This window comes from Monodon monoceros, unplaced genomic scaffold (genome assembly GCF_005190385.1).
Source record: "Monodon monoceros isolate NGI ecotype Baffin Bay Population unplaced genomic scaffold, NGI_Narwhal_1 Super_Scaffold_12, whole genome shotgun sequence".
NCBI classification, from domain to species: domain Eukaryota; kingdom Metazoa; phylum Chordata; class Mammalia; order Artiodactyla; family Monodontidae; genus Monodon; species Monodon monoceros.
In genome coordinates, this window is record NW_021703768.1 from 110,588,376 (window position 1) to 110,614,321 (window position 25,946).

Sequence of the window (25,946 nt, forward strand, 5' to 3'; positions counted from 1 at the left end):
TAATTGCCTAAACTGGAAACTGCCAAGACTAACATTAACAATTTTAACAACTGTTAAGTGCCATAAGATCTTGAAATCAAAGGGGTCAGGGCCAATACATTTTATATTTTGTTGATAACAACAAAGAGCCAAATAACTACATTTGATCCAAATGTTTCCTCATTATCCAGTAAGTTAAACACTGGATAAAACACAAAACAAGTGAGATACAAATCCCTGCTTTCAAGAACCTGACAAACCAATAAGGAAGAGACACAGAGAGTGTTACCTATGAGCTAACAGAAGGCAAATGAGCAGGTGAGCTCACTTAATGAGTGCATTTAAAGCGAGAGACAGAGAGACAGAGAGAGAGAGAGACAGAGACAGAGAGAGACAGAGACAGAGAGAGGGAGAAGAGATTTAAAGAAAGAAGCACACAGGCCTGAAATCCTACAGTTCCAGGATGGGAAATGGAGAAAGAGCCAGTCAGGAGGTAGACAGAGAACTGGGACAGTGAAAGAGGCCAAGAGGACAGGTTCCTCGAGGGCACTAGGACTAACTCTCTAAACTACTACGGAAGGGGGTCCAGCAGGAGAAAACATCTTCTGTATATCTCAATTGAGATGTTCACCATTTAAATTACCTCAAAATTTGAAAGATTTAATTACCACATTTAATAAGCACAACTAACTGCCTTTAACAGTCAATTTTTTTCAACTCTTAAGTCTCTGTTTGTTTAAGTCACAAATAATTCAGTAAATTATATACTTAAAAATCTAGGTATTTTCTTAATTTTGTCAGGTAGTTTGCTCCTGATCAGAACACTTTAGAAAGCAATACAAATAACCTGGTAAAGAAATTCAGGGTGAGAGCCTAAAGTATAGCCTTGAAAAAGCTTCTTTGATCTAATTACATACCCACAAACATTAACAGTATTCCCCTACATTATGATCATACTCTAGAAATAATTCCAGTGGTAGCTCAGCTAAAGAAATTTTTTCTTCTTCATGAAACCAAATGGTTGCTTTATCACTTTATAAGTAGTATAACTTGCTTGTAAAATCTAATTCTAAAAAATCCAAAGTCCATTTAAAACCACAGATAAGAACCCAATCAGAACAACTGGAGCTATTTACAAATTTGATCATAATCAACTGTTTTTCCATAACCAACTTTTCCAATTATGGGTTTCTATCCTAACTAATATGCATATGGCCAGATGACTTCATTCCTTTCATGGTCTCAGACCACTGCACAAGTTTATTAACAAGATTATGACATTTTGAGAGTAAAAATGCACAGGTCTATAAAATTAAGATGTTTACGAAATTTTCAAAGCACAGTGTCACCTTGGAGAAGTCACATGGCAAGGAGATTTTTTTTTCAAAAGGCTCAAGCCCCCAATGCCTTACCTTGACCTCCTTAGAGCTACTGGAAGTCTTCCCTTCAGTCCTCTTCTGCTTTGATGTGGAGGAACTGTTTTTGCTGCTGCTGCTATTTTCCTTGTTGCTGTTATTACTTGACTTTAAGGAAGAAGACTGACTAATAGTCCTCTTCCGAGAGCCATGCTCTGTTTTTGGATCTTTTGAAGGAACAGGCCCAGCAGGAGAAGGCAACAAATCTTTTTCTTTAGCAGCACTCTGTTTAGATGACCTGCCAAACCAAACAAATGCCCTCATTTCTCCACATGGTCATACAGGAGTGATGGATTTTTTCCACTTGACTCTGCCTGCTTTCAAGACAAATTCGTTTTTCCCTATTTGATTACTAGAACACATGATTTCTGCAAAACAAAATAAAACTGTAAATTTCATGAGGGCAGACATTTTGTCTGGTGTTTCTCCCCATCATGGTTGTATACCCAGTGCCTAAACCTTGGCCTGCCACACAAGTATTCAATAAATAGTGGTTGAATAAATTAACGAAAAGATGAATGGTGAATGATGATATTAATGCTCGTAAGTCTCCTGCAAGTTATACCTAAGTTTGTCACCGAGCCTGAAAGTGGTAAAGCTTTACTTTAATTCTTATCCTATAAATACCTCCTATTCCACTAAAAAAAGGAGAGAGGAAGATGTGACTGAATCTTAATTGCTTTTCATCCCAATTAGCTAAAAGCAAAACCTCCCACTATTTGGTATATGACTGTGTATAGATGTGTATGACATATACTTACTAAAAGGAACAGTCTAAGAGCATGTTAGAAAGTACCCAATAGCAAATAACAGATTGACACACATGTAACATGTTTTGCAAACGTACTCTTTGTTGCTGGATGGCTTGTGGCCTGCCGAATTCTTGTCTTCCGTTTTGGGTTTCTTGCTCTCATTGGCTCTGTTATCATCTTCATTCTGCATGAAAAATAGAAATAAAGCAGCTAGGTTTGACTTCTATTCATCAAATTTCAGTTTCCAGTACTAGTTACCATCAAACAGTTTATCTCTGATAAACTTCAGAAAGAAGATAAATGTGAAGTGAAAGAATTCATTTGAACGATGTTCAATAAATTAGGTTTTAAGTCTGAGAAGAAGCCTCCTATTTTAGATAAGAGCTGAAATGCTGCAACAGTCTTTTAGTGGCATCTTTTCAGCCTAATGATTTGGGGAGGGCTGGGGATGAGATTATAATTCAGATATAATTCACAAACCATACAATTCCCTTTAAAAGTACACAATTCAATGGCTTTTAGCATATTCACAAAGTTGTACAACTATCACCACAATCAATTTTAGAATATTTTCATTACCTCAAAAAGCACCCTGTTCTCCATTGGCAGTCACTCCCCATTCCCTCCACCCCCAGATCTGGCAATCACTAATTTACACATTTTGTCTTTATGGATTTGCCTATTCTACACATTTCAAAAAGTGTAATCATACAATATGTGTGGCCTTTGTGTCTGGCTCCCTTCACTTAGCATAATATTTTTAAGGATCATCTACGTTGTAAGATTTGTCAGTACTTTATTTCTTTTTATGGCTGAATATATGGTGGTATGGATATGCCACATTTTATTTATCCATTCATCAACTGAGTTGTTTCTACTTTTCAAGTACAGGTTTTTGTATGGACATGTTTTCACTGTTCTTGGGTATACACCTATGAGTGCAATTGCTGGGTCATAAGGTAATACTACATATTTACTTTGTGAGGAATTGCTAAACTATGTTCCAAAGTGGCTACATCATTTTACATTCCCACCAGCACTGCAGTTCTCCATATCTTCACCAATACTTGTTACTGTCCATCTTTTTGCTTATAGCCAAGCCTAAAGATTTTTGAAAAACTTTTTTGCTGAAACAAAAGCTATGGGCCTGTCTATAATCCCCAAGATACTTGCTTGATGCATTTAAGATTTCCTATTGACTTAAATATCAGGGCATGAATATTGCAAACTTTCTGCCATAACAAAAGAATTTGTTCCCATACACAAATGATTAAAGTTGGACATGTGAAAACATGCGAAAAAGGAATCCACATTCTTCATTATCCTTGGCTGGGTCTCTTCTCAGTACTATCTGCTGTATCTTCAGGAACTTCCCCTGACACTTAATTTTACCAAAGCAGCAAATCTCAAAAATCATCACTGGGAATTCCCTGGCGGTCTAGTGGTTAGGACTTGGCGCTTTTACTGCCGGGGCCCGGGTTTGATCCCTGGTCAGGGAACTAAGATCCCGCAAGATGCGGGATCATCACCCAGTTTCCTGGTGATATACATACATTTTATAAAATCAAAATTTGACTTATAGGTATTGATATAAAAAACCTGTGAGGGGGCTTCCCTGGTGGCGCAGTGGTTGAGAGTCCGCCTGCCGATGCAGGGGACACAGGTTCGTGCCCCGGTCCGGGAAGATCCCACATGCCGCGGAGCGGCTGGGTCCGTGAGCCATGGCCACTGAGCCTGCGCGTCCGGAGCCTGTGCTCCGCAACGGGAGAGGCCACAACAGTGCGAGGCCCGCGTACCGCAAAAAAAAAAAAAAAAAAAAAAAAGTGTGACTTGGTCTGGGTGTAAGAGAGAAAAAAGTGTTAGGGACTGTGACAACCTGAAGAGTAAATAATCCCAACTAAAGACATTGAAAACCAAAATTTAAAGAATGTTGTGAAGGCCAGTTTGCAATCTCTGCTTCACTCTCACCTCTATACTGGCCAGCACACATCATGAACAGAAGCACTGGCTCATTTCTTATTTGATTAGAAACTATAATTCTTTACTAAAGGAGACAGGCACAGGCAGAATGGTCTTCAAGAGACTCTTATGTCTGTAGCTTCATTGGGGCTTTAGGCTCATCTCCATTTTCCCTCATAGCTGACTCAACTAGCTATTTTTTGGCTCACTGAGATTTCCATTGCATTTTAGATGCTGATGTTCAAACAACAACAACAACAACAAAAACCCTTTACAAACCTTATGTTTCCTTTTGCCTTTGTTGGAAACTTTTTCTGAGGCTTGTTTCTGAGCCTCTCTTGTGTGCTTTTCTGGAACATTTTTCTTTTCCCCCTTGGGTGTCTCTGTTTCTTTGTAAGGCTTTCCTGGTATTCTAGTCAAGAGATTCAGGTCAATCTTCACAATAAGTGGATACCTGTCATCAGGCTCACTGAGGGGTGAAAGAAGTTCCTTCTCTTCCATAGGAGAGAACATTCGTTGCCGAAAAAAGCTATCTTCTTCCTCCACTGAGGAGGGCTTAACGGGAGTCCTATTACTCTCAGGGTACTTAGGAGTTTGTGAGGAAGGAGGAAGGCTCTCGCTTTCATCCGAATCTGAGGATGAGGTATCTGTTTCTATGATTTCCCTTGATTTCTGGGAAGATTTACTTGTTGACTTGTATTTCTTTTTCTCTGCTGAAGGTCGAGGGGAAGATTTGGACTCCTTTTTTATATTGGGTTTCCTTGAGCCTTTGGTAGCTGCTTTGTGTCTGCTGGAGGGCATGCTGGTAGCCATGTCTACAGGGGTTTCACTCTCTATCTTCAGGCCTCCGCGGGGCTCTTCAGCAGCTGCCTTCTCAGTCTTTTTGGGTTGTTTTTTGCCTACAGTTCTCCTCTGTGCTGTGCTGTCACTCTGTGCAGGAGACTTCTGCCTCCCACGCCCACTCTCTGATCCCTTTTGGACAGTTTTGGAGTCTCGTCCAGGAGTAGCAGAACTTGTTTCTTTAGGACCACCTGGATCAGTATAGCTATTCCCTGTGCCCTGTTCTCGGCCTTCCTTTTTATAGCCTTGAGATGATGGGATATTACTGTCTACAGAAGAAGCTGGTGACACTTTATGTGGATTCACTTTATTTAGCCAATTATCAAGTTGCCATTTGTTTGTGGGTGGTGGTTCAGGCTGAAAAACAGAAAAAGAAGTATGCTTTTTCAGTACTGAAACTTTCTCCTTCCTTTAAAATCTCGAGGAAGAGGGAAAAACATAATGCCTAATGCCACAAAGGCATTTGTTTTTCATTGTTCTGACTGAACCAAAGCAAAAGGCTTAATGTTATATATAGCATTTAATTACTGAATATCCCTGTCAGGAATCCAAATGACCATAGAGTACATTTAATTCCAGAAAGTAAACAAATGATGTAGGTACCACAGAGATTTTTAACAACATTTTATCAACCTATAGTGAAATTATACTATTTAAGACTTTTTTTTCACCATAACTAAATAACATTACCAGGTTGAAACAAAAATAAAACCCAAAGTAAATAAATCCAATATTTTAGTGACCTGAAATATGACTGCAAATAGTCCCTATTCTAGACCAAATATGTTCACATAACAAGGACACTGAAGTATCTAAATTTCCTCCAAGATACACAGTTCAGTTTCTTTTTGTCAGAATATGTAATCTTCTTTTCTTCATTTTTATATTTGAAACTAGTCTTTACTGGCCATCACCAGGGGCCTTCCGAGGGCGTATGGAAGGCACCCCCTTGCCCCCCTCTCACCTCAGGAGATGCACTCTGGGATGGCTCATTTGCCTCACTGTCACTGGAACTACTTTCACTCTCTGAGTCAGATCCAGAGCTGCTTTCAGATCCACTGTGGCTGCTAGAATCATCCCTGGAGTTATCTGCCCCTTCACTATTATGGTGTGAAGGTTCAGAGTTACTAAAAGAGATAAATCATATAAATGACCAAAAGTTTTTTTTTTAGAGGGACAACAGGTAAGCATTCAAATCTGACAATGAACTTTATTTAAAATGTTTACTATTTGTTAAGCTCTTATAATTCTATGAATCTAAAACTTCATTATAAATGAAATAAATACTTCCTTAAAAAATATCTGAAATGCGGCTCAGCCATTAGTACTTACCTTTAAAAAACAGTTTTACTGTGGTATAAATTACACACCATAAAATTCACCCATTTTAAGTATACAATCCAATGATTTTTAGTCAATTTACAGAGTTGTAAAACCACCATCACAATCGATATTTACTTTATAATCGATAATATTTACTTTTATAAGTATATTCAATTACTCTATCACTACACTGTTATGAGGCTGACCCTTCCACTCTAAATAAAACAAGAAATAAAAGGATGCCTACCTTCCAGGTGTACTCCTTGGCATTGTCTTATCACAATCCTAAAATTAAAACATGAAAGGAAATCTGTGAATGAATAAATAGTACTCTATCTACTTGATGTGAACAATATCTGAAATCTTAATAGAAAAACTGGCTTCTCTAATGTATGCATCAATGGTCACTTAACACTTACAAAAATACTGTTTTTACCTAAAGAATAATTGCCAGGATAAGATTAAAAGCTGTGTTAATAGTTCTTGTCAACAATCTCATGCTTCATGAGTATATTCTGATATGATAAGTATTAAGAAAAAGCCAGTTTTTTTAAATAAGAAAAAAAATGGAGGTTTAAAGACAAAGTGGAAAACTATAACATTCTAGTGTCAGACAGCAGGAAGGAACTTATTTTAAATAACTGAATCATAAATGTATTATTCAATTATAATTCTTATAAACTACAATGAAAACACTGTATGAAACTGGCAAAATTATATAGTAGTAGACACACCTGTTCCCCATCACTGTCTTCACTGCTGCTTAGTTTTAAGTCATCTTTTAACATACTAAAAGGAAAAGGCAGAAAGGATTATTATTTTTGGAACTTCATCATGGCATACCAGAGTATTAAATATCTACCAATAATTCTAGGAATAATCACTGTGGTAGCCAAAGATTTACTTGAAAAATAAAGAAAACAACAAGTAAGTCTTACTCTATCTGGTCTGGTGCACATCTAGAGTAAAAAATTAAGAAAGGTGGAATTTAACAGTTTTGGAAGCTCACTTTTCCATAAGTACAATATTCATCTTTCTTTTCTAATTAAACAAAAGCTACCTTCCACAAACTCTTATACTCACTTCTGTTATCTCTAGCTTTTCTCTAATTGCATACACACAAACTCTTCCATTATTAAAACAAATGACCATATGCATACCCAACAGTTCACTAGAGAAATATAACTCCTAAAAGGAAGGAAGATAAAATGAAAGCATCAGCAATTCTCTTTCACTGTCCCCAATGTTTCATGAAGAGATATGTACACTTGGGTGATTGTGAAAACCAGAACACACAGCCAAAGTTCTAGTCATAAATGCCTTGCTATGAAAGACGACTGATCCTTGCAGATGTAACAATTTTGGGTAAGAACCTTGGTTATACAAGAGAAATAACCATGTATAAATTAAAAATAAACTCCAGTCTCCAAATCTTCCTTGATCAAAAAAAACACAAATAAATACTATAAGTTGATAGTTTCTGGAATTAGTTTTTGAAAGTAAAATTACAGATTTAAATTTTCCTTAAGGCCATAAAACCAAAATTAAAAACTGAGTAATGAACCACAAAACACTCCTTGCCTTTTTACAAGAAAGGAAAAATTAATACAAAGCTTAGGGAGAACTACAACTAGAAAATGTTTATTAATTTCTCATTACCACTAGCTCCATTTACCTTTCTTCTTAAAATTTCACAATAGTCTCCAATCAGCGGAAAGGAAATCTTCTTTCACTCCAACAACTACTTATACTCCCCCCTCAAAGCTTAACCTGAGTTTCTAAAACTGATCCCAAATTCAGAGTATCACATAAAAGATCACCTTGAAACAAAGTAACCACATGATTACAGAATTAGGAAAAGTGTTCTAAGGATGACCAATTAAGTGGGACAGAGAAAAAGAGTTTTTTCTTTTGGACAAGGGCTTAGTGCATCTTTATGACTGATTTCCTGTAAAGAAATGTACTTACTCTGAATTCTCTCAGCCCTTATGCTTTAATAATGGCAGCTCAGTGAACCTGTTTACACATGTGAATATGTCAAAGCTTTTACCAGACCGCTCAAGGTCCTTCATGCTTTTGTTCTGTCAGCAACCAAAGTGATATGCACATACATGGTAAGCTCCCATCAGTTTTCTGCCCATGAATAAATATGATAAATAGGAATTTATATAATTTGAATTCTTCAGCAGTGAGGCTAATCTCCTTGCATTCATATATTTTCATTCTCAGCTCCCACTATGTTTAGCTGAAGAGGCTGACAGACTGTGGTTATGGTATAAAGCTAGCACTGTGGCCAGTTTCTTTAGAATTTTGTTTTAATCATTGGGTTAAATTGTGGTCTCAGGAATTCAGTAGTTAGTTCATTCTTTAAGCTTGGAATTTATTATCATCCAATATACAACCCTATCGTATTTTGATTTATTGGGATGGCCAAAAAGTTCATTCAGGTTTTTCGTAAGATGTTATAGAAAAACCCGAATGAACTTTTTGGCCAAGCCAATATATTCCTGGGTCTACCTACAAAATAAAAGCAGGAAAACTTATACAGTATGAACTATGTTGCTTTAATATTCTACACTTAGTGGTCAAATGGAGGGCATACTAAGAAGAATCCTATACTTTTTCATGTTTTTTTAAAATTAAAAACAAGCTATCAACACACACAAACACACACACACTTCTGAAAGATGAAAAAAAAGTGTAATCGCAATCGCAGAGCAGGGGTAGGCAATCTATGGTCCACAAGCGAAATCTAGACCTATTTTGTAAAGAAAGTTTTATTGGAACATAGCCACACCCATAGTTTACGGCTGCTTTCATGCTACAACTGCAGAATTGAGTAGTTGAGACAGAAACCATTTGGCTCCTAAAGCCCAAACTATTTCACTATCTGGCCCTTTACATAAAAGTTTGCCTACCGCTGCCTTAAAAGATTAAGTACACATTTCTAAGTGTTGTTCTAAATATCGAGACTACAGTTAGACTTTTAGCAAAAAAAGACAAACATTAAACTTACTAAGCCATAAACTTACGATTTAGACTGGTGCCCATTGGAAGTTTTAGAAGAAGGATTATATCTTTCTGGAACAAAAAGGAATGCAGAAATCAGCAACTATAGTATGGCTATTTATATTTTTAAATATCTATCAATATAACCTCAAAGAAATATAAATCAAAAAATTGGGATAAAATTCTTCATCCATCAATTTGGTTAACACGTTAAAATGCAATAATATGAAATACTGGTGGAAATAGGCATGTTCCTATGTCATTGGTAGGGCTCTAAACTCATACAATCTTTCTGGAGAGCAATCTGATAATATTATCTTACCAATACTGTAAATGCACATATCCACTGACCTAGCAATTATAAGGAAAGGAATTTACCTTACAGGTATATCTAGAGGAATACATAAACACACAGACACACGGACACACACAGACACACACACAAAGTTTATTATAGTATGGTTTGCAACAGCAAAAACTGGAAACCAATGTGCATCTACAGGGGACTAGATAAACAAATTACAATACTTTCAACAATATAACACAATTTTGTTTTTAAAAATAATGAACTAGAGCTTTATACTGATATAAAAACTGTTCTAAAATAAATTAAGTGAAATATACAGGTAATAAAGAGTAGGTGAAGCTTATGAGCCCGGTTGCCAATAGGGAGCTTTGGGGAGAGAGAATGGGGGAAGGGGAGAAGTAAGGATGAGACAATTCTTAAAAGATTTTAAGAGAAAATGTAAACTTTCTGGCCTACAGCTAGCTATTTGCTGTATATCAACAATGTTGGGTCCTTTTTTTCCTGTAACTGCAGCTTTAAGGCAGAACGAAGAAACACATACATAAAAAGTTTGTTAACCTTAAAATGGATATTCTTCTAGTTTTGTCTCTGCTTTAAGATCACTAAAGACAACTAAGGATTAAAATGCTCCACATATTAATCTCCCAAAATAGCTTATTACCAGAGTAAACCTACCTGAAAAGTTATTGCTCTTGGCAAAAGAACATTTGTTTTGTTAAAGAGCTATATGGTGAAGCCCAAACATTTGCAAGGTTCCTGACCTTACCATTACCAATTCACACAGCCATCAACTCTTTGAATCACACTTGAATTCCCCAAGGCTATCTTCCCCTCAAGTTCTTTTGAGAGGCCAAGAGAGTGGAGGTGGAGGGGAGTTGTGTAGCAGACAGGAGACTTTCTTCCCAGCCAAAAACACCCAGGAAGAATAGATAAATATAGACACGGGAAGAGAAGAGCCATGGTAAGCTACAATGACCCCTTCTTGCCTGGAGTTTTACCATAATAGAACCCAGTATCTTCATGAAGGAGATGGAAAGACAGAAGTATGGCTCTTGGGGTTATGAGGTGCCCATCAAATTGAATTCATGAACTCTGAACTATTAGTTCAAATACTTAGTAAAAACAGTTAATTTTGATCTCCAATGATCTTTAATTCTTCATCTTTCAAGCCAAGATTCAGTTCAATCCATTACTGATCATCAGATCATAAACACTGGGATAAGGGACTTCCCTGGTGGTCCTGTGATTAAGACTCCTCGCTCCCACTTCAGGGGATGCAGGTTCAATCCCTGGTCGGGGAACTAAGATCCTACATGCCATGCGGTGTGGCCAAAAAAATTTTAAAAACTGGGATAAGACATACAAAAGAATTATTAAAGAAATACATGATGTGACCATGAGAAATGAATGTGCAACAAACAGCTTAATTTGAAAACCAAGAGGAAAAGAAATACTCACTTTGTTCTCCAGGGCCAAAATTGGACTGCTGAGACTCCTAAGAAAAAGGGACATAAAATTATATAGTGACATTAAGAGAAAAAGGTTCATTAGAGAAAAATGCTTCAAATTAAACTATTCAATTCCAGCTAACTCAATGAAAGATCCTGTTGAGTTCCTAAGAACGCATAAAAGAAAAAAACACCAAAAGAATTTAATGATTCCATCTGATCAGCCTCAGCAATTTTGTGGTCAGTAACAGAGTTTCCCAGAGCTTAATACAAAAAGCATCAAGCTATGTAAGTCTTTCTTTATCATTCATTTCTATTCAGCAGCATCCATGGTACTCATATCCTAATTTAATTCTTGGTCTTAAGAAAATGTTATTTTTAAAAAAGTAATATTAATAACTGTATACTAGAGTGAAAATAACTGTACAAACTATATAGACTCAAAATATACCACTTTTATGAACTAGCAACTCCTACTATGTTATTCCCATGTCATTTTACTTCCTCTCCCTGTTCCCAATATCTTACAATTAGCAAACTGAGGAATAGATTTTCCATACTCGTTTTGTATACTTCTTTGTAAGCCCTACTAGCACAGTGCCTGGCATTCAGGAAGCATCCGTAAAAAGAAAGCCAAAAAGAAAAGAAAACCAAAATGTCACTGTCCATGAAAGAAACATGACTTTCCAAACTCAACTTTCAAGATCAGAACAGCTGTTTCACAAGTGCAAATTGTGCATTTTTCTAGGTGAAGTCTGTGGTACACAATGTAGTACTAAGATTACACAAACATCCCTAACATCTGTAACAGCTTGCTTAAAAATAAGCACAATCTTCCTTTAATGACAGAATTATCTGTGAAAGAGAAATCCGAACAGTATCTAAGCTAAAATATAGTTTTGGTGTTAAAAAAACTGTAAACCTACATCAATTGTCAGCTGATTTTCAACAAGGGTGTGAAGACCATCCAACAGGGAAAGAATTCTCTTTTCAACAAAAGGTTCTGGGACAAGTGAACAGCCATATGCAAAAGAATGAAGTCGGATGCTTACCATAGACAATATTAAAAAAATTAACTTGAAATGGATCAAAGACCTAAATGTAACAGATAAGAGATAAAACTACAAAACTCTTAGAAGAAAATGTAGTGCCCAAATCTTAATGACCTTGGATTTGGCAAAGAATTCTTACATGACACCAAAAGCACAAGACACAAAAGAAACAAACAGGTAAATTGGATTTCATCAATATTAAGAACTTTTGGGCTTCTCTGGTGGCACAGTGGTTGAGAGTCCTCCTGCCGATGCAGGGGACGCGGGTTCGTGCCCCGGTCCGGATGGATCCCACGTGCCGCGGAGCGGCTGGGCCCGTGAGCCATGGCCGCTGAGTCTGTGCGTCCAGAGCCTGTGCTCCGCAACAGGAGAGGCCACAGCTGTGAGAGGCCCGCGTACCGCAAAAAAACCCCAAAAACAATATTAAGCACTTTTGTACTTCAAAGGACACCATCAAGAAAGTGAAAAGACACTACCATAAAATAATAATAATGCCAATAAAAACAAAAATATTCTAAGAAAAAAAGTGAAAAGACAACACACAAATTGGGAGAAAATATTTGCAAATCATATATCTGATAAGAGACTGGTATCTACAATATATAAAGAGCTCTTACAACTCAATGATAAAAGTCAAGTAAACCAATGAAAAAGGGGGCAAAGGATCTGACTATATATTTCTCCAAAAAAGATATACAAATGGCCAGAAAGCACATGAAAAGATGTTCAACATCATTTGTCACTGGGGGGAAATACAAATCAAACCCACAATGAGATAACCACTTCACATTTACTAGGATGACTAGAATCAAAAAGACAGATAATCACAAGTGCTGACAAGAATGTGGAGGAATTGAAAGCCTAATGGGAAATACAAAATGGTGCAGCCAGCTGCTTTGGAAAACATTCTGGCAGTTCCTCATATGATTAAACATAGTTACCACATGACCCAGCAATTCTGCCCCCAGGTGTATAACCGAGTGAAACAAAAACATATGTCCACACAAAAACTTGCGTACAAAGGTTTACAGAAGTATTATTCATAGTAGCCAAAAGCTCAAAACAAAACAAAACAAAAAACTCAAAACAACCCAAATGTCCATCAGCTGATGAATTCAGAAACAAAATGATATACATCTATACAATGGAATATTATTTGGCCATAAAAAAGAATGAAGGAACTGATACATGCTACAACTTGGAAGAACCTTGAACATTATGCCAAGTGAAAGAATCCAGTTGCAAAAGACCATATATGATATGATTCCATTTACATGAAATGTCCAGAAAAGGGAAATCTATAGAGAGAACAGGTTAGTAGTTGGGTAGCACTGGGAGGGGAACAGAGGGGAAAAGGTTGATAGCTAAACAGTAGGGAGTTTCCTTTTGAGGTGATAATGTTCTAAAAAATTATTTATTTATTTGTTTGTTTGTTTAGTTTTGGCTGTGCCATGTGGCTCGTGGGATCTTAGTTCCCCGACCAGGGACTGAACCCAGGCCCTTGGCAGTGAAAGCACAGAGTCCTAACCACTGGACCACCACGGATTTTCCAAAATGTTCTAAAATTGACTGTTGTAATGGTTGCATATGTCTATAAATATAATCAAAACCATTTAATTGTATACTCTGAATGGATAATTTGCATGGTATGTGAATTATATCTCAATAAAGCTATTCTAAAACACTCTTTAAATACAGCAGTGGCCAAGAGGTCACTCCTGTGAATCTTATTAAAAATGAAAAGAATTCTCCACCCCCCTTGAAAGGCTAATTGTCTTATACTCATTTACCTAGTAAATGGCCTAAAAGTTTAATAGCCCAAGCTTTTAAGTAATCTCTGACTCCGTCCCCTCAGCTCTGACAATAATCAGTCAGCTAGTTACCAATGCGACTGGATTCTGTCTCCAGACCATCTACTACATGCAACACCTTCTCCTCTCCATCTACGCTGCAAAGACTTTAGGTCCTCACCCCTCTTCATCTACGATGGCCATCTAATGGATCTTCCTGGCTCTAGTCTCTCTCTCCTTCACTCAGCTATAGCCTCTAGTTGACCTTTCTAAAGCCCAAGTCTTAGTATTTGTCATCATTACTCCTATTTTTCACAGAGCCTCCAATGGCTCTTTGTTTTTCCTAGGGATGAAACCCAAACTCCTTGATAAAACATTCACTCACATATCTAAGTACTGGAAAAACAGAATTAAGCAAAAACTAACATGGGCCTTGTCCTCATGGAGCTTAATGTCAATGAATATCTTTGCAACTACTCATGCAAATCACGGTAAAATAGCAATTGTGTTAAGTACAATGAAGGGTAAATGCTTACACAGCATTATGAAAGAGCTTACAATTGTGTGTGTGTGCACGCGAAACAGACACATACAGATACATACATACACGCACAAACACACACACAGACACACCCCTGATTGGGAAAATGAACAAAGGCTTCCCTGAGTAGGTACTGTTCAGTATGAAATTTGACGGTTATGTAGGAAGTAAACTGGGAAACGAAGGGAAAGGTAAGTGTTTAGGGTAGAGAGAAAAGCATGTGTAAAGGCAAGAAAGAACAGGAGCACAGCTAGTATAAAGAACTTAAAGGCAGCCCATGGGAGGAAAAAGTACAGAAGGAAGAGGGTTAAGAAATTAGACTCAGGACCAGAGAGGCTAGATCACATAGTTTATCGACTTTATAGACCATATTAAAGATTTGTGTGTGTGTGCAATTTACTAAGCAGAAGAATTATACAAGCACATCTGCATATTGTGATGATTACCTGGGCTATTAAGTAGAGAACAGCTTTGAGAAATCTAGAATGGAAGTAAAGATATTTGTTAGGAGATAACTGCAGTGGTACAAATAGGAGATGACAACAGCTTAAACAAACTGGTCTCCACGCTTTTTTGATCATGTACCTCCCACCACTAAGAAATTTTTGCAATTGTATCTCCCAAATACGTATACTGTATGCATTGTTATTTAACTAGTATATATTATGTAAAACCAAACTATTGAAATTTTAAAGGGCTCAGATAATATTCTAGAGTAATTTAAAAATTATATTTATCAATGACAACAACACTTTTCTTACACACACAAAAAATATATAGTGCTTCAAAGGTCTGACACCAAAACTGGCTTGATATTTGGTTTCATTGGACATCACAAAGACACAGCTATACAAATGGAAGTGCTATACTTACTAAATCATGATATCAAAATTTCAATTTATACCTTAATTATGCAAAGGTTTCTGTTGAAATTGAGCTAATAGATTTCCAATGTTCAATGATACAAAACAGGTTTTCAAGAAAATAAATTAAAAGGTTGTGGTTTAATATTTTTAGGAAATAGGTTCAAAACCCACTGAAGTTAGAAAATTCTGTTTCTAAGTCTTTAAAGTTTGCACATATGACAATCATCATAGTTTCTGTCAACAAGAAAAAATACATAGTAATGACATTATTTTTTAAATCCTGTTTTCCTAGCTTGAGGCAGTTACTTTTTCACTCATTAAGACATCACTTTTATTCTAAGAAGAGGGTTTAATTTATTATTATTTTAAATATGTTATGAAAAGATCTAATGTATTTGGGACTTGTGTGTGAAAGAGTGAGAGGGAAGAGGGGAGAGGGAGAAAGGAGTGAGGGAGGGAGGAAGGAGAGAAGAGGGAGGGAGAGAAAGGAAGGGAAGGAGATGTCTAATTCATGTTTTTTTTAGCTTAAATTATGCGTTTATATAATTCAAGATAGAGAGGTACAGAGACTATATTTATTTTTGATGTGATTATTTTAAAATACTAACATTGTAGTGGTTTGGGGGACTAGGTCAGAGCCAGATATTCTTCAGAATCATTATGGATTAAGCACTGCCTTTCGATGAATTATTTTCTTTTTTTTTTTTTATAAGTGAGCTAACTTCTTATGTCATTAAACAAATAATCAGTGAACTTCTGCGTTAGTATAAAAGGTATCTGGGAGTGCCACACAGGTTCTCCATGAAGGAAGGAGGAAGAAAAATTATTTATACTTTAGGATTTAACTTCTGTTATATCTTTCTTTGAGTGGTACACACACAAAAAAATTGCTTTTCAAGTATTTTATAACTAAAAAAGAAGCTAACAATATCTTAAACTACCAGAAGCACCTGCACTTTCACCAATCTATATACAGCTAACTTTGTACACTGCATGATTTATTCTAATATTTGTTTCTTGAATCTTTAGCTTTGCTTTCTAAGCCTGTTTCAATAGTGTTTCCTGACAAAAGAATGCATTTTAGTATGTTTTCTCTGTGTTCTCTCTGTAGTGGATTTCAGTCATTTTCATTGGAGTAAAAAGACTGAGTTTTTAAACAAAGATTATAGAACACTGGGAGAAACATCAAAAGAAGTTTTTAATAAAATTTTATTAGGCCTGATCTATGTATAACGATTGAACTGAATACCACATAATTCAAAATGTCACTAAGTACAAATTATGATGCTTTCAGTTTCATCAGTTACTATCTCAAGGCACTTGCTATATACACTAAAGGCAAGGTTAATGATAAACATGCATTTTTTCTGCTTATGGCATCTTTGTTTCTACTTTGTAGTGGCAGATGAAGGGCTCATAACAGGAGAAGGACAATCTCAACTCTGCCATTTTCTTGTTTGGTCAGAAATGCATTTTAGTGTTATTTTCATTCAGTAGTTTCACTGCAGGTATGTCTTTTAAGCCATTTGTGCATTAGTGAAGATTAGTTGAATTAAAACCAGTTAATACAATCTGTAAATCATCTTAACCAAGCACACTTAAAACTGCAATATGACACAGCTAGGAAGAACAAATGAATGAAAACAACTCTATCAATTTTCCATATTGAAAAGACCTAAACTTCTCTTGGGATACCTCACATACCAGACATAAAATGTGACCATCTGCCATTCGGATCAAGAGACAGCAAAATGTACGTATTTGATTTTTCTTTTAAAATTAAAAAGCAAATAAATTGGGATTTTTAGAACTAAAATATAAGAATAAACTTTTCACCCCCATCCCCCATTCTCTAATGCACACAACACTGGGGTATATATTTTCCACTCTGGAGACCACTGACTTACCACAGCGGTAACAATAAAGATGGAGAAAAATGAATGAAATTGAAATGCATTAAAGGAGTTAAAATCATTAGGACTTGGTGACAGTCTATGAGGTGTGATGAAGAGCAAAGTGCCAAACCTAACTCCTATAAGGTTTTCTAGCTTCACTAAGATATGGAACAGCAGAAGAGAACCATGCTTGTTTTTCTCTTTGCTTTTTGGTTGGGAGAAAAATGACTTCTCCTCATGTTTAACTGTGCATCCAATTAAACACTAACATGTAATTCTTTTTTCTTTCTTTTGTATTACTTCATTTCCACAACCAAATGCTTGACACACTGGCAGAACACATTTCTTCTTTTGAATTCTCTTATAGTACTCAACACAATGCCCGGAAAACTTACTTTTAATGGTAGAGGGAGAGACAGAAGAGAAAAATGAGCAACTGAAGAGACAAAGTAAATCTAGATGAGCAGTGTATAGTGGGAGACAAGGAAGAAATAGGTTAAACAACATTCAATACTCATGAGAAGCTCAATGAAGATAAAAAATGAAAAACATTAATTGGAGTTGCCAAAATGGGCCCCTGGTGATCTTAATGGTTTTGGTGAGACACTGAGAGTGAAAGCAAGATCAGCTTGCACAGAGGATTAAATGGAGGAAAGTATATAGACAGCAAATATGAACCACTCTTTAATAAGATTAACTCTAAAGTGGAGGAGTAGCTGGAGAACAACATGGAACTGACTGGATTTTGTTGTTGTTGTTGTGTTGTTTTTAAATGGCACAGATAAAGAATGGTTAAGCAAATGATAGTGATTCACTAATAAACTAGCTCTCCAAGTAGTAAACTCAAATTCTCACCCATGACTGTGAACTGCTCTTTCAGATCTGTTAATGGGTAGGAAATCTTCTCTGTTGTGGTCCTCTTCTTCCCATGTGCTTCTGGCACTCCTGCACTTCCCGCTCTAATCCCGGTTGTTGTCATCTTCTCTAGGATGCCATCTCCAAATTCCCTGAGTATCAAAACTTTGTCCCTTCTCTGTCCGCTCATTAGACTTAGTCCATACGGTTAGTGCACAAGGAGAATAAATACCTATTAAAGCTTCATATAAAGCTTTAAGCTATATTATACGTGAAGCTGTATTCAGTGAAAATTCAGAGCATGAGACAAGCTATAAAAGAGCAAAACCCTGTAAAAGCAACCCAACCAAAGCAATAATCATTAAGCAGCTAACTGAGCTGTTTCATAAATATCAAAAATCTAAACACAGTTACCTGAGTATATATACCCAAATTCAGTCAATAAACATTTACTGAATAGCTATTATGTGCTAGGAACTATTCTACACATTGATGCCATCTAAATGGTTCAGTGCTGCGTGTACAGCACCTAGAACACTGCCAGGGATTGTTCAGAACATACAGTGAATATGAGTAAAGGCAGTCAAAAGCTTTAGCTTGCTTGAAACTATCACTGGAAAATCTACCAACCTATCTCTAACTACACCCATTCACTCTGCTTTCCCTCCTGTGAAAAAGAATGACCTAATTGTGCTCTATTCTAAGGCCAATCTTCTCTACTTGGGCATGAATGTCAATCCCTCTTGTGGAGATTTCCTAAGGTTGCCTTCTCTCTTTCCCATATATCACTTGTTTTTCCTTTTTTACAAAATCATTTTCATCAGCATATAAATACGATAAAATGTCCTCATCTTATAAAAAATACCCCCCTGATAATATCACCATACCCTTTTGGCACCACCACATTTCTCTGCTCCCTTTTACAGACAATGCCTCAAAAGAAAATCTCCATTTATATAATCATTGCCTCCAATACTTTTTGAGCCCACTGCAATCGTTCTTTTGCCCTCACCTTTATAACTAAAAGTGTCACCAATAAAGAATACATTGTCAGGGATATGCTGGTGGGCCAGTGGTTAAAAATCTGCCTTCCACTGCAGGGGACGCAGGTTCGATCCCAGGTTGGGGAACTAAGATCCCAGAAGCCGTGGAGCAACTAAGCCTGCGTGCCACAACTACTGAGCCCTTGCACCCTAGAGCCCGTACACCACAACTAGAGAGAAGCCTGCATGACACAACAAAGAGCCCACACACCACAATGAAAGATTCCACATGCCGCTACGAAGATCCCACGTGCCACAGCTTAGACCCAATGTAGCCAAATAAATAAATAAATATTTTTTTAAAAAAGAATACACTGTCAAGTACCATATGATATCACTTGTATATGGAATCTAAAATATGACAAAAATGAACTTACCTATGAAACAGAAACAGACTCACAGACAAAGAACAGCCTTGTGTTTGCCAAGGAGGAGGGGGTGGGAGAGGGATGGATTGGGAGTTTGGGATTAGCAGATGCAAACTATTATATACAGAATGGATAAACAACAAGGTCCTACTGTACAGCACAGGGAACTATATTCAATATCCCATGATAAACCATAATGGAAAAGAATATGAAAAAGAATGTATATGTATGTATAACTGAATCACTGCTATACAGCAGAAATTAACACAACATTGTAAATCAATTATACTTCAATAAAATTTAAAAAAAATTTTTTTAAAGCTGGAAAAAAAGAAAAAGCATTGCAATAAAAAATACATTCTCGGGAATTCCCTGGTTGTCCAAGTGGTTAGGACTCCACGCTCTCACTGCAGAGGGCTCAGGTTCAGTCCCTGATATGGGAAATAAGATCCCACTAGCCCTATGGCGTGACCAAAAAGACTATAAATAAATAAAATTTTTAAAAAATACATTGTCAAATTTAGTATCTGAAACATAGTAAGAACTTAGTACCTGTTTGATAAAACACATAAACATAAGAGGTTTACAGAGATGAAAACTAAAATATCTGAGATTAAAAATATGTCAAATGGGATTAATAGCAAACTAGACAATGCAGAACAAAAGTTTACCGAACCTGAAGATACAGCCATAGAAAGAACTCAAATGAAACAACAAAAGATAAAAGATTGAGAAAAATGAAGAGCACATTACTACACTGTTGAACAACTTCAAGAGGCCCAATATACATGTAATTGGAGTCTCTAAAGAGGAAAAAAGGAAAGAAGTGAGTACAGAAACATATTTGGAGGTAGTAATAGAAAAATTTTTCCAAATATGATGAAAACTATGAACCCAAAGTTCCAAGAAGCTAAAATCAAACAAACCCAAGCACAAGAAAGATGAAGAGAATCACACCAAGACACATCATAAATGAACTTAAAATCAGTTGCAACCAGAATACTCTTAAAAGCAGCCAGAAAAAAAAAAAAGACACATTATACACAGATGAAGAAAGAACAACAATAAATTACTTATCAGAAACAATGCAAGCCAGAAGACAATGGATCAACATCTTCAACCTAGAAATCTATATTTAGTGAAAGTATCTTAAAAACAAAAAAGAAAAGGTGAAATAAAAATTTATTTCAGACATACAAAAGCTAAAAGCATTTATCACCAGCAAATAAGCACTATAAAGAAAAGTTAAAGAAGTCCTCCAGGCAGGAGGAAAATGATACCAGAGAGGAATCTGGATTAACACAAAGGAAGAAAGAGCAAATGGTAACTATATGGGGAAATACAAAAGCCTTTTTTTCCTATTATTTAAATCTCTTTAAAAAATAACCGACTTTTAAAATGATTAACAATTTTGTGGGGTTTATAACTTACATGAAAGTAAATGTATGCAACAACAGATGCGGAGAAGTGAAAAACACAAGCATAATGTTGAGAAATTTTTATATGATAGAAAAGAATGGCTTAGTATTACTTGAGATAGATTTCAGTAAGTTAAAGATACATTCTACAAACCCTGAAGTAAACATTCAATAACACAAGAATTACAGCTAATAAACCAAAAATGATATGTAATAATAAGAAATACTCAATCCAAAAAGAAGGCAAAAAAGACCAGATGGGGCCGGTAGATATCAAAAAGCAAGATGGCAGAGATAAACCCACCCATATCAATAATCACATTAAATATAAATGGACTAAATACCCCCCAAAAAAGGAGAGTGTCAGACTGAATACAAAAAAGCTCTAGACAAAATTATGTTACCTATAAGAAATGCATTTTAAATGTAAGAACACAGGTTAAAAGTACAGGATAGAAAAAGGTATACAACTTAACATTAATCAAAAGAAAGCTAAGTGGCTATATTAATATCAGGCAAAGTAAATTTTATAGCAAAGAATAATATCAGGATTAAAGGGAGGTCATTTCATAATGATAAGGGGCCAATTCATCTAGAGCTAATCACAATCCCAAATGTTTAAGCACCTAAAAGCAGAACTTGAAAAAGCAGGAATGAATAAGTAAGGACAAAGAGACAAATTCAAAGTAATAGCTGGAGATTAACTATAAATTAATAATTGGCAGAACAAGAATTAAAAAGAATAAAAACACAGAAAACTTGAATAACACCATAACTAACTTGATCTAATTGACATTTACAGGACACTCCACTTGACAACGGTACACTCTTTTCAAGGGTACACGAAACATTTACCAGAAGAGACAATATTCTGGGCCATAAAATAGTCTTAACAAATGTAAAAGGATTCAAGTCACACAAAGTATGTTCTCTGACCACAATGGAATTAAACCACAAATCAATAACAGAAGATACATGAAAAAAATCTCCAAATATTTGGAAACTAAATGACACTTCAGAATAACCCACAGAACAAAGAAGAAATCAAAGAAATCAGACGTTTCTGTTGACGGAATTCCCTGGCGGTCCAGTGGTTGGGACTCTGTGCTTCCACTGCAGGGGGCACAAGTTGGATCCCTGGCCAGGGAACTAAGATCCTGCATGCCATGCATGATGTGGACAAAACACAACAAAACAAACACAACAACAAAAAGTTATGTTGAACTGAACAAAAATGAAAACATAACATATCAAAATCTCTGGGATGTAAACAAAACATTACTTAGAAGGTAGTTTATAGCATTAAAATCCTATATTAGAAAGTGAGAAAGATCTCTAATCAACAACCTTAGCTTCCAGTTTAAGAATTTTTTTAAAAGAAGAGCAAAATAAAGCAAAGCAAAGCAGAACAAAAAAGTAATAAAGATCAGTGTAGAAATCAATGCAACAAAATTGAAAAACAATGGAGAGAGGGAAAAAAAGCAGTTTTTTAAAAATAAGATCAATAAAACTTACAAACCTCTAGACAGATGAAAAAGAGAGAGAAGAAACACATTACCAATAACAGGAATAAGAGAAGTGGCATCACAACAGATTTTTAAAAGTATAATAAAAGAAAATTATCGAAAACTTTAAATCAATAAATTTGACAACATTTGACAATGAGTGGATAAAATGGACAAATCCCTTGAAAGACACAACTGCCAAAGCAGACGCAAGGAGAAATAGATAACATGATTATAAATTCAATTTTTACAAACTGTCCTACAAAGGAAACTCAATACTCATAGGGCTTCACTGGTTAATTCTAGCAAACATTTAGGAAGAAATAATATCAATTCTACACAAACTATTCCAGAAAATGGAGAAGAGGGAATAATGTGCCAATTCATTCCATGAATTTACTCTGATACCAAAGCCAGACAAAGACAACAAGAAAAGAAAATTACAGACCAGTATCCCTCAGGAACATAGGTGCAAAAATTCTGAAAAAAAATTTTTTTGAAAATCGAATTCAACACTACATAAAGCAGATAATACATAATGACTAAGTGGAGTTTTTACCAGGAAATGTAATGTTGATTTAAAAATTTAAAATTAACCAATGTAGTCACCATTTCACAGACAAAAAAAGGAAAATCCTCTGACTATATCAATAAATTCAAATAACACATTCAAAAAATCCAAAATTCATTCCTGACAAGAACCCTCAGGTAAATAAAAATAGAAGGGAACTTCCTCAACTTAATAAATGACAGCAGGCTTCCCTGGTGGTGCAGTGGTTAATGCAGGGGAAACGGGTTCGATCCCTGGAATCTGCCTGCCAATGCAGGGGACACGGGTTCGATCCCTGGTCTGGGAAGATCCCACATGCTGCTGAGCAACTAAGCCCGTATGCCACAACTACTGATCCTGTGCTCTAGAGCCCGCGAGCCACAACTACTGAGCCTGCATACCACAACTACCAGAGCCCACGTGTGTAGAGCCCATGCTCCGCAACAAGAGAAGCCACTGCAATGAGAAGCCTGCACATTGCAATGAAGAGCAGCCCCCACTCGCCGCAACCAGAGAAAGCCTGTGCACAGGAACGAAGACCCAATGCAGCCAAAAAACAAAAAACAAAAAAAACCAAGAAGATCCAGTCACAAAAGACCACATGTTGCATGACTCTATTTATACGAAATGTCCAGAATAGGCAAATCTACAGAGATATAATGTAAGATTAGTGGTTGCCCAGAGGCTGGGGGTTGGGGAGTGGGGTTGGAGGAAACAGGAGGGTGACTGCTGAAGGGTACAAGGTTTCGTTCTGGGGTGATGAAAATGTTCTAAAATAATTGCGGTGATGGTTACACAACTCTAAATATACTAAAACCCAGTGAATTGTACATTTTAAATGGATGAACTGTATGTTATGTATATTACATCTCAATGAAATAGTTACCGAAAAAAAGGAAAAGTAGCTATTAGCCAGAATTACAAACTTATATTCAAAGTCTTCTGATAAACTCAAGCTTTAACTTACAATTAAAAAAGAGGTATAGCTATTAAATAATATAAGAGACAGAATATTAAAAAATAATTATTTAACCCAAAAGGATCTCAAGAAAGGGAACAAAGAAAGAAAAAGCTGATGGGACAAATAGAAAACAAGTAGCAAATGGAATATTTAAAGCCTACAACACTAATGATTACATTAAAGGGAAATCTTTTTTTTTTTTTTTTCTTCTGTACGTGGGCCTCTCACTGCTGTGGCCTCTCCCACTGCGGAGCACAGGCTCCGGACACACAGGCTCAGCGGCCATGGCTCACGGGCCCAGCCACTCCACGGCATGTGGGATCCTTCCGGACCAGGGCACGAACCTGCGTCCCCTGCATCGGCAGGCGGACTCTCAACCACTGCACCACCAGGGAAGCCCCAAGGGAAATCTTTTGAATGTGCCAAGATTACACACTACATGGGCAGAGTAAATAAAAAATCAAGACCCAATTATATGCCACCTATAAAAAATTCACTTTAAATATAAAGGCACAAAAAGATTAAAAATAAAAGAACAGAAAATGTTAAACCATGTTAACCATAAATTCTTAAGAAGCTGGAGTGGCTTTTATATGAATATCAGACAAAGGAGAGTTGATTGTGAAACTAAATAGCACAGCAAAAGGAACCATAAACAAAATGAAAAGACAACCTACAGAATGGGAGAAAATATTGCAAACAATGCGACCAACAAGGGCTTAATTTCCAAAATATACAAATAACTCATATAACTCAACAACAAAAAAACAAACAACCCAATCAAAACATGGACAGAAGACCTAAATAGGCATTTCTCCAAAGAAGACATACAGATGGCCAACAGGCACATGAAAAGATGCTCAACATTGCTGATTATTAGAGAAATGCAAATCAAAACTACAATGAGGTACCACCACACCCTGGTCAGAATGGCCATCATTAAAAAGTCTACAAATAGGGACTTCCCTGGTGGCACAGTGGTTAAGAATCTGCCTGCCAATGCAGGGGACACGGGGTGAGCCCTGGTCTTGGGAAGATCCCACATGACGTGGAGCAACTAAGCCCATGCACCGCAACTACGGAGCCTGCGCTCTAGAGCCCATGAGCCACATCTACTGAGCCCACATGCCACAACTACTGCAGCCCACGTGCCCAGAGCCTGTGCTCTGCAACAAAGAGAAGTCACTGCAATGAGAAGCCCGCACACCGCAACAGAGTAGCCCCCTCTCTGCAACCAGAGAAAGCCCGCACACAGCAACGAAAATGCAACACAGCCAAAAAATAAATAAATTAATTAATTAATTTTTAAAAAGTCTACAAATAACAAATGCTGGAGAGGGTGGGGAGAAAAGGGAACCCTCCTATACTGTTGGTGGGACTGTAAGTTGGTACAGCCACTATGAAAAACAGTGTGGAGGTTACTCAGAAAACTAAAAATAGAATTATGATAAAAAAAAATAAACTTCAGAACAAGCATTAATACCAGGTACATACAAGGAAATCTTATAATGAAAAAAAGAGATCAATTCATCAGAAAGACACAGAAATCCTAAATGTATATGTACCTAAGGACAAAGCTCCAAAATACATGAGCCCAAAATGGACAAAACTGAAAGGAAACATACAAAACCACGAATACAGATGCAGATGTCATCACTCTCCTTTCAGTAACTGAGAGGACAAGTTGATAGAAAGTCAGTAAAAATATAGATGACTTAACCACTCTCAACCAACCATATCTAATTGACACATATAGAACATATTGTGTCTGGTGCACATGGAAGAGTCACCAAGAGGGATCATTTACTAGGCCTTAAAACATTTGAATAAATTTAAAAGGACTGAAATTCTACAGCATATATTCTCTGACAAGAATATAAATAAATTAGAAATCAGTAACAGAATAATATCTGGAAAATCCTCAAATACTTGAAAATAAAACTACATATTTCTGGGCTTCCCTTGTGGCGCAGTGGTTGAGAGTCTGCCTGCCGATGCAGGGGACACGGGTTCGTGCCCCGGTCTGGGAAGATCCCACATGCCGCGGAGCGGCTGGGCCCGTGAGCCACG

The 25,946-nt window shown here is 36.6% G+C and overlaps 1 protein-coding gene across 5 annotated transcripts in view; it reads right to left on the reverse strand.

Moving 5' to 3' along the window:
- Positions 1–25,946, reverse strand: part of AFF4 (AF4/FMR2 family member 4) — a 93,616-nt gene that overhangs the window by 24,494 nt on the left and 43,176 nt on the right. For all 5 annotated transcript variants that reach the window (XM_029215906.1, XM_029215908.1, XM_029215904.1 and 2 more), the window contains 8 exons: positions 11,043–11,079; positions 9,301–9,349; positions 7,003–7,057; positions 6,516–6,553; positions 5,910–6,072; positions 4,385–5,302; positions 2,242–2,330; positions 1,392–1,632 (listed from right to left, as the gene is read on the reverse strand). In XM_029215906.1, the coding sequence (XP_029071739.1) occupies positions 1,392–1,632; positions 2,242–2,330; positions 4,385–5,302; positions 5,910–6,072; positions 6,516–6,553; positions 7,003–7,057; positions 9,301–9,349; positions 11,043–11,079 (1,590 nt within the window). The remainder of the gene's footprint in view (positions 1–1,391; positions 1,633–2,241; positions 2,331–4,384; positions 5,303–5,909; positions 6,073–6,515; positions 6,554–7,002; positions 7,058–9,300; positions 9,350–11,042; positions 11,080–25,946) is intronic.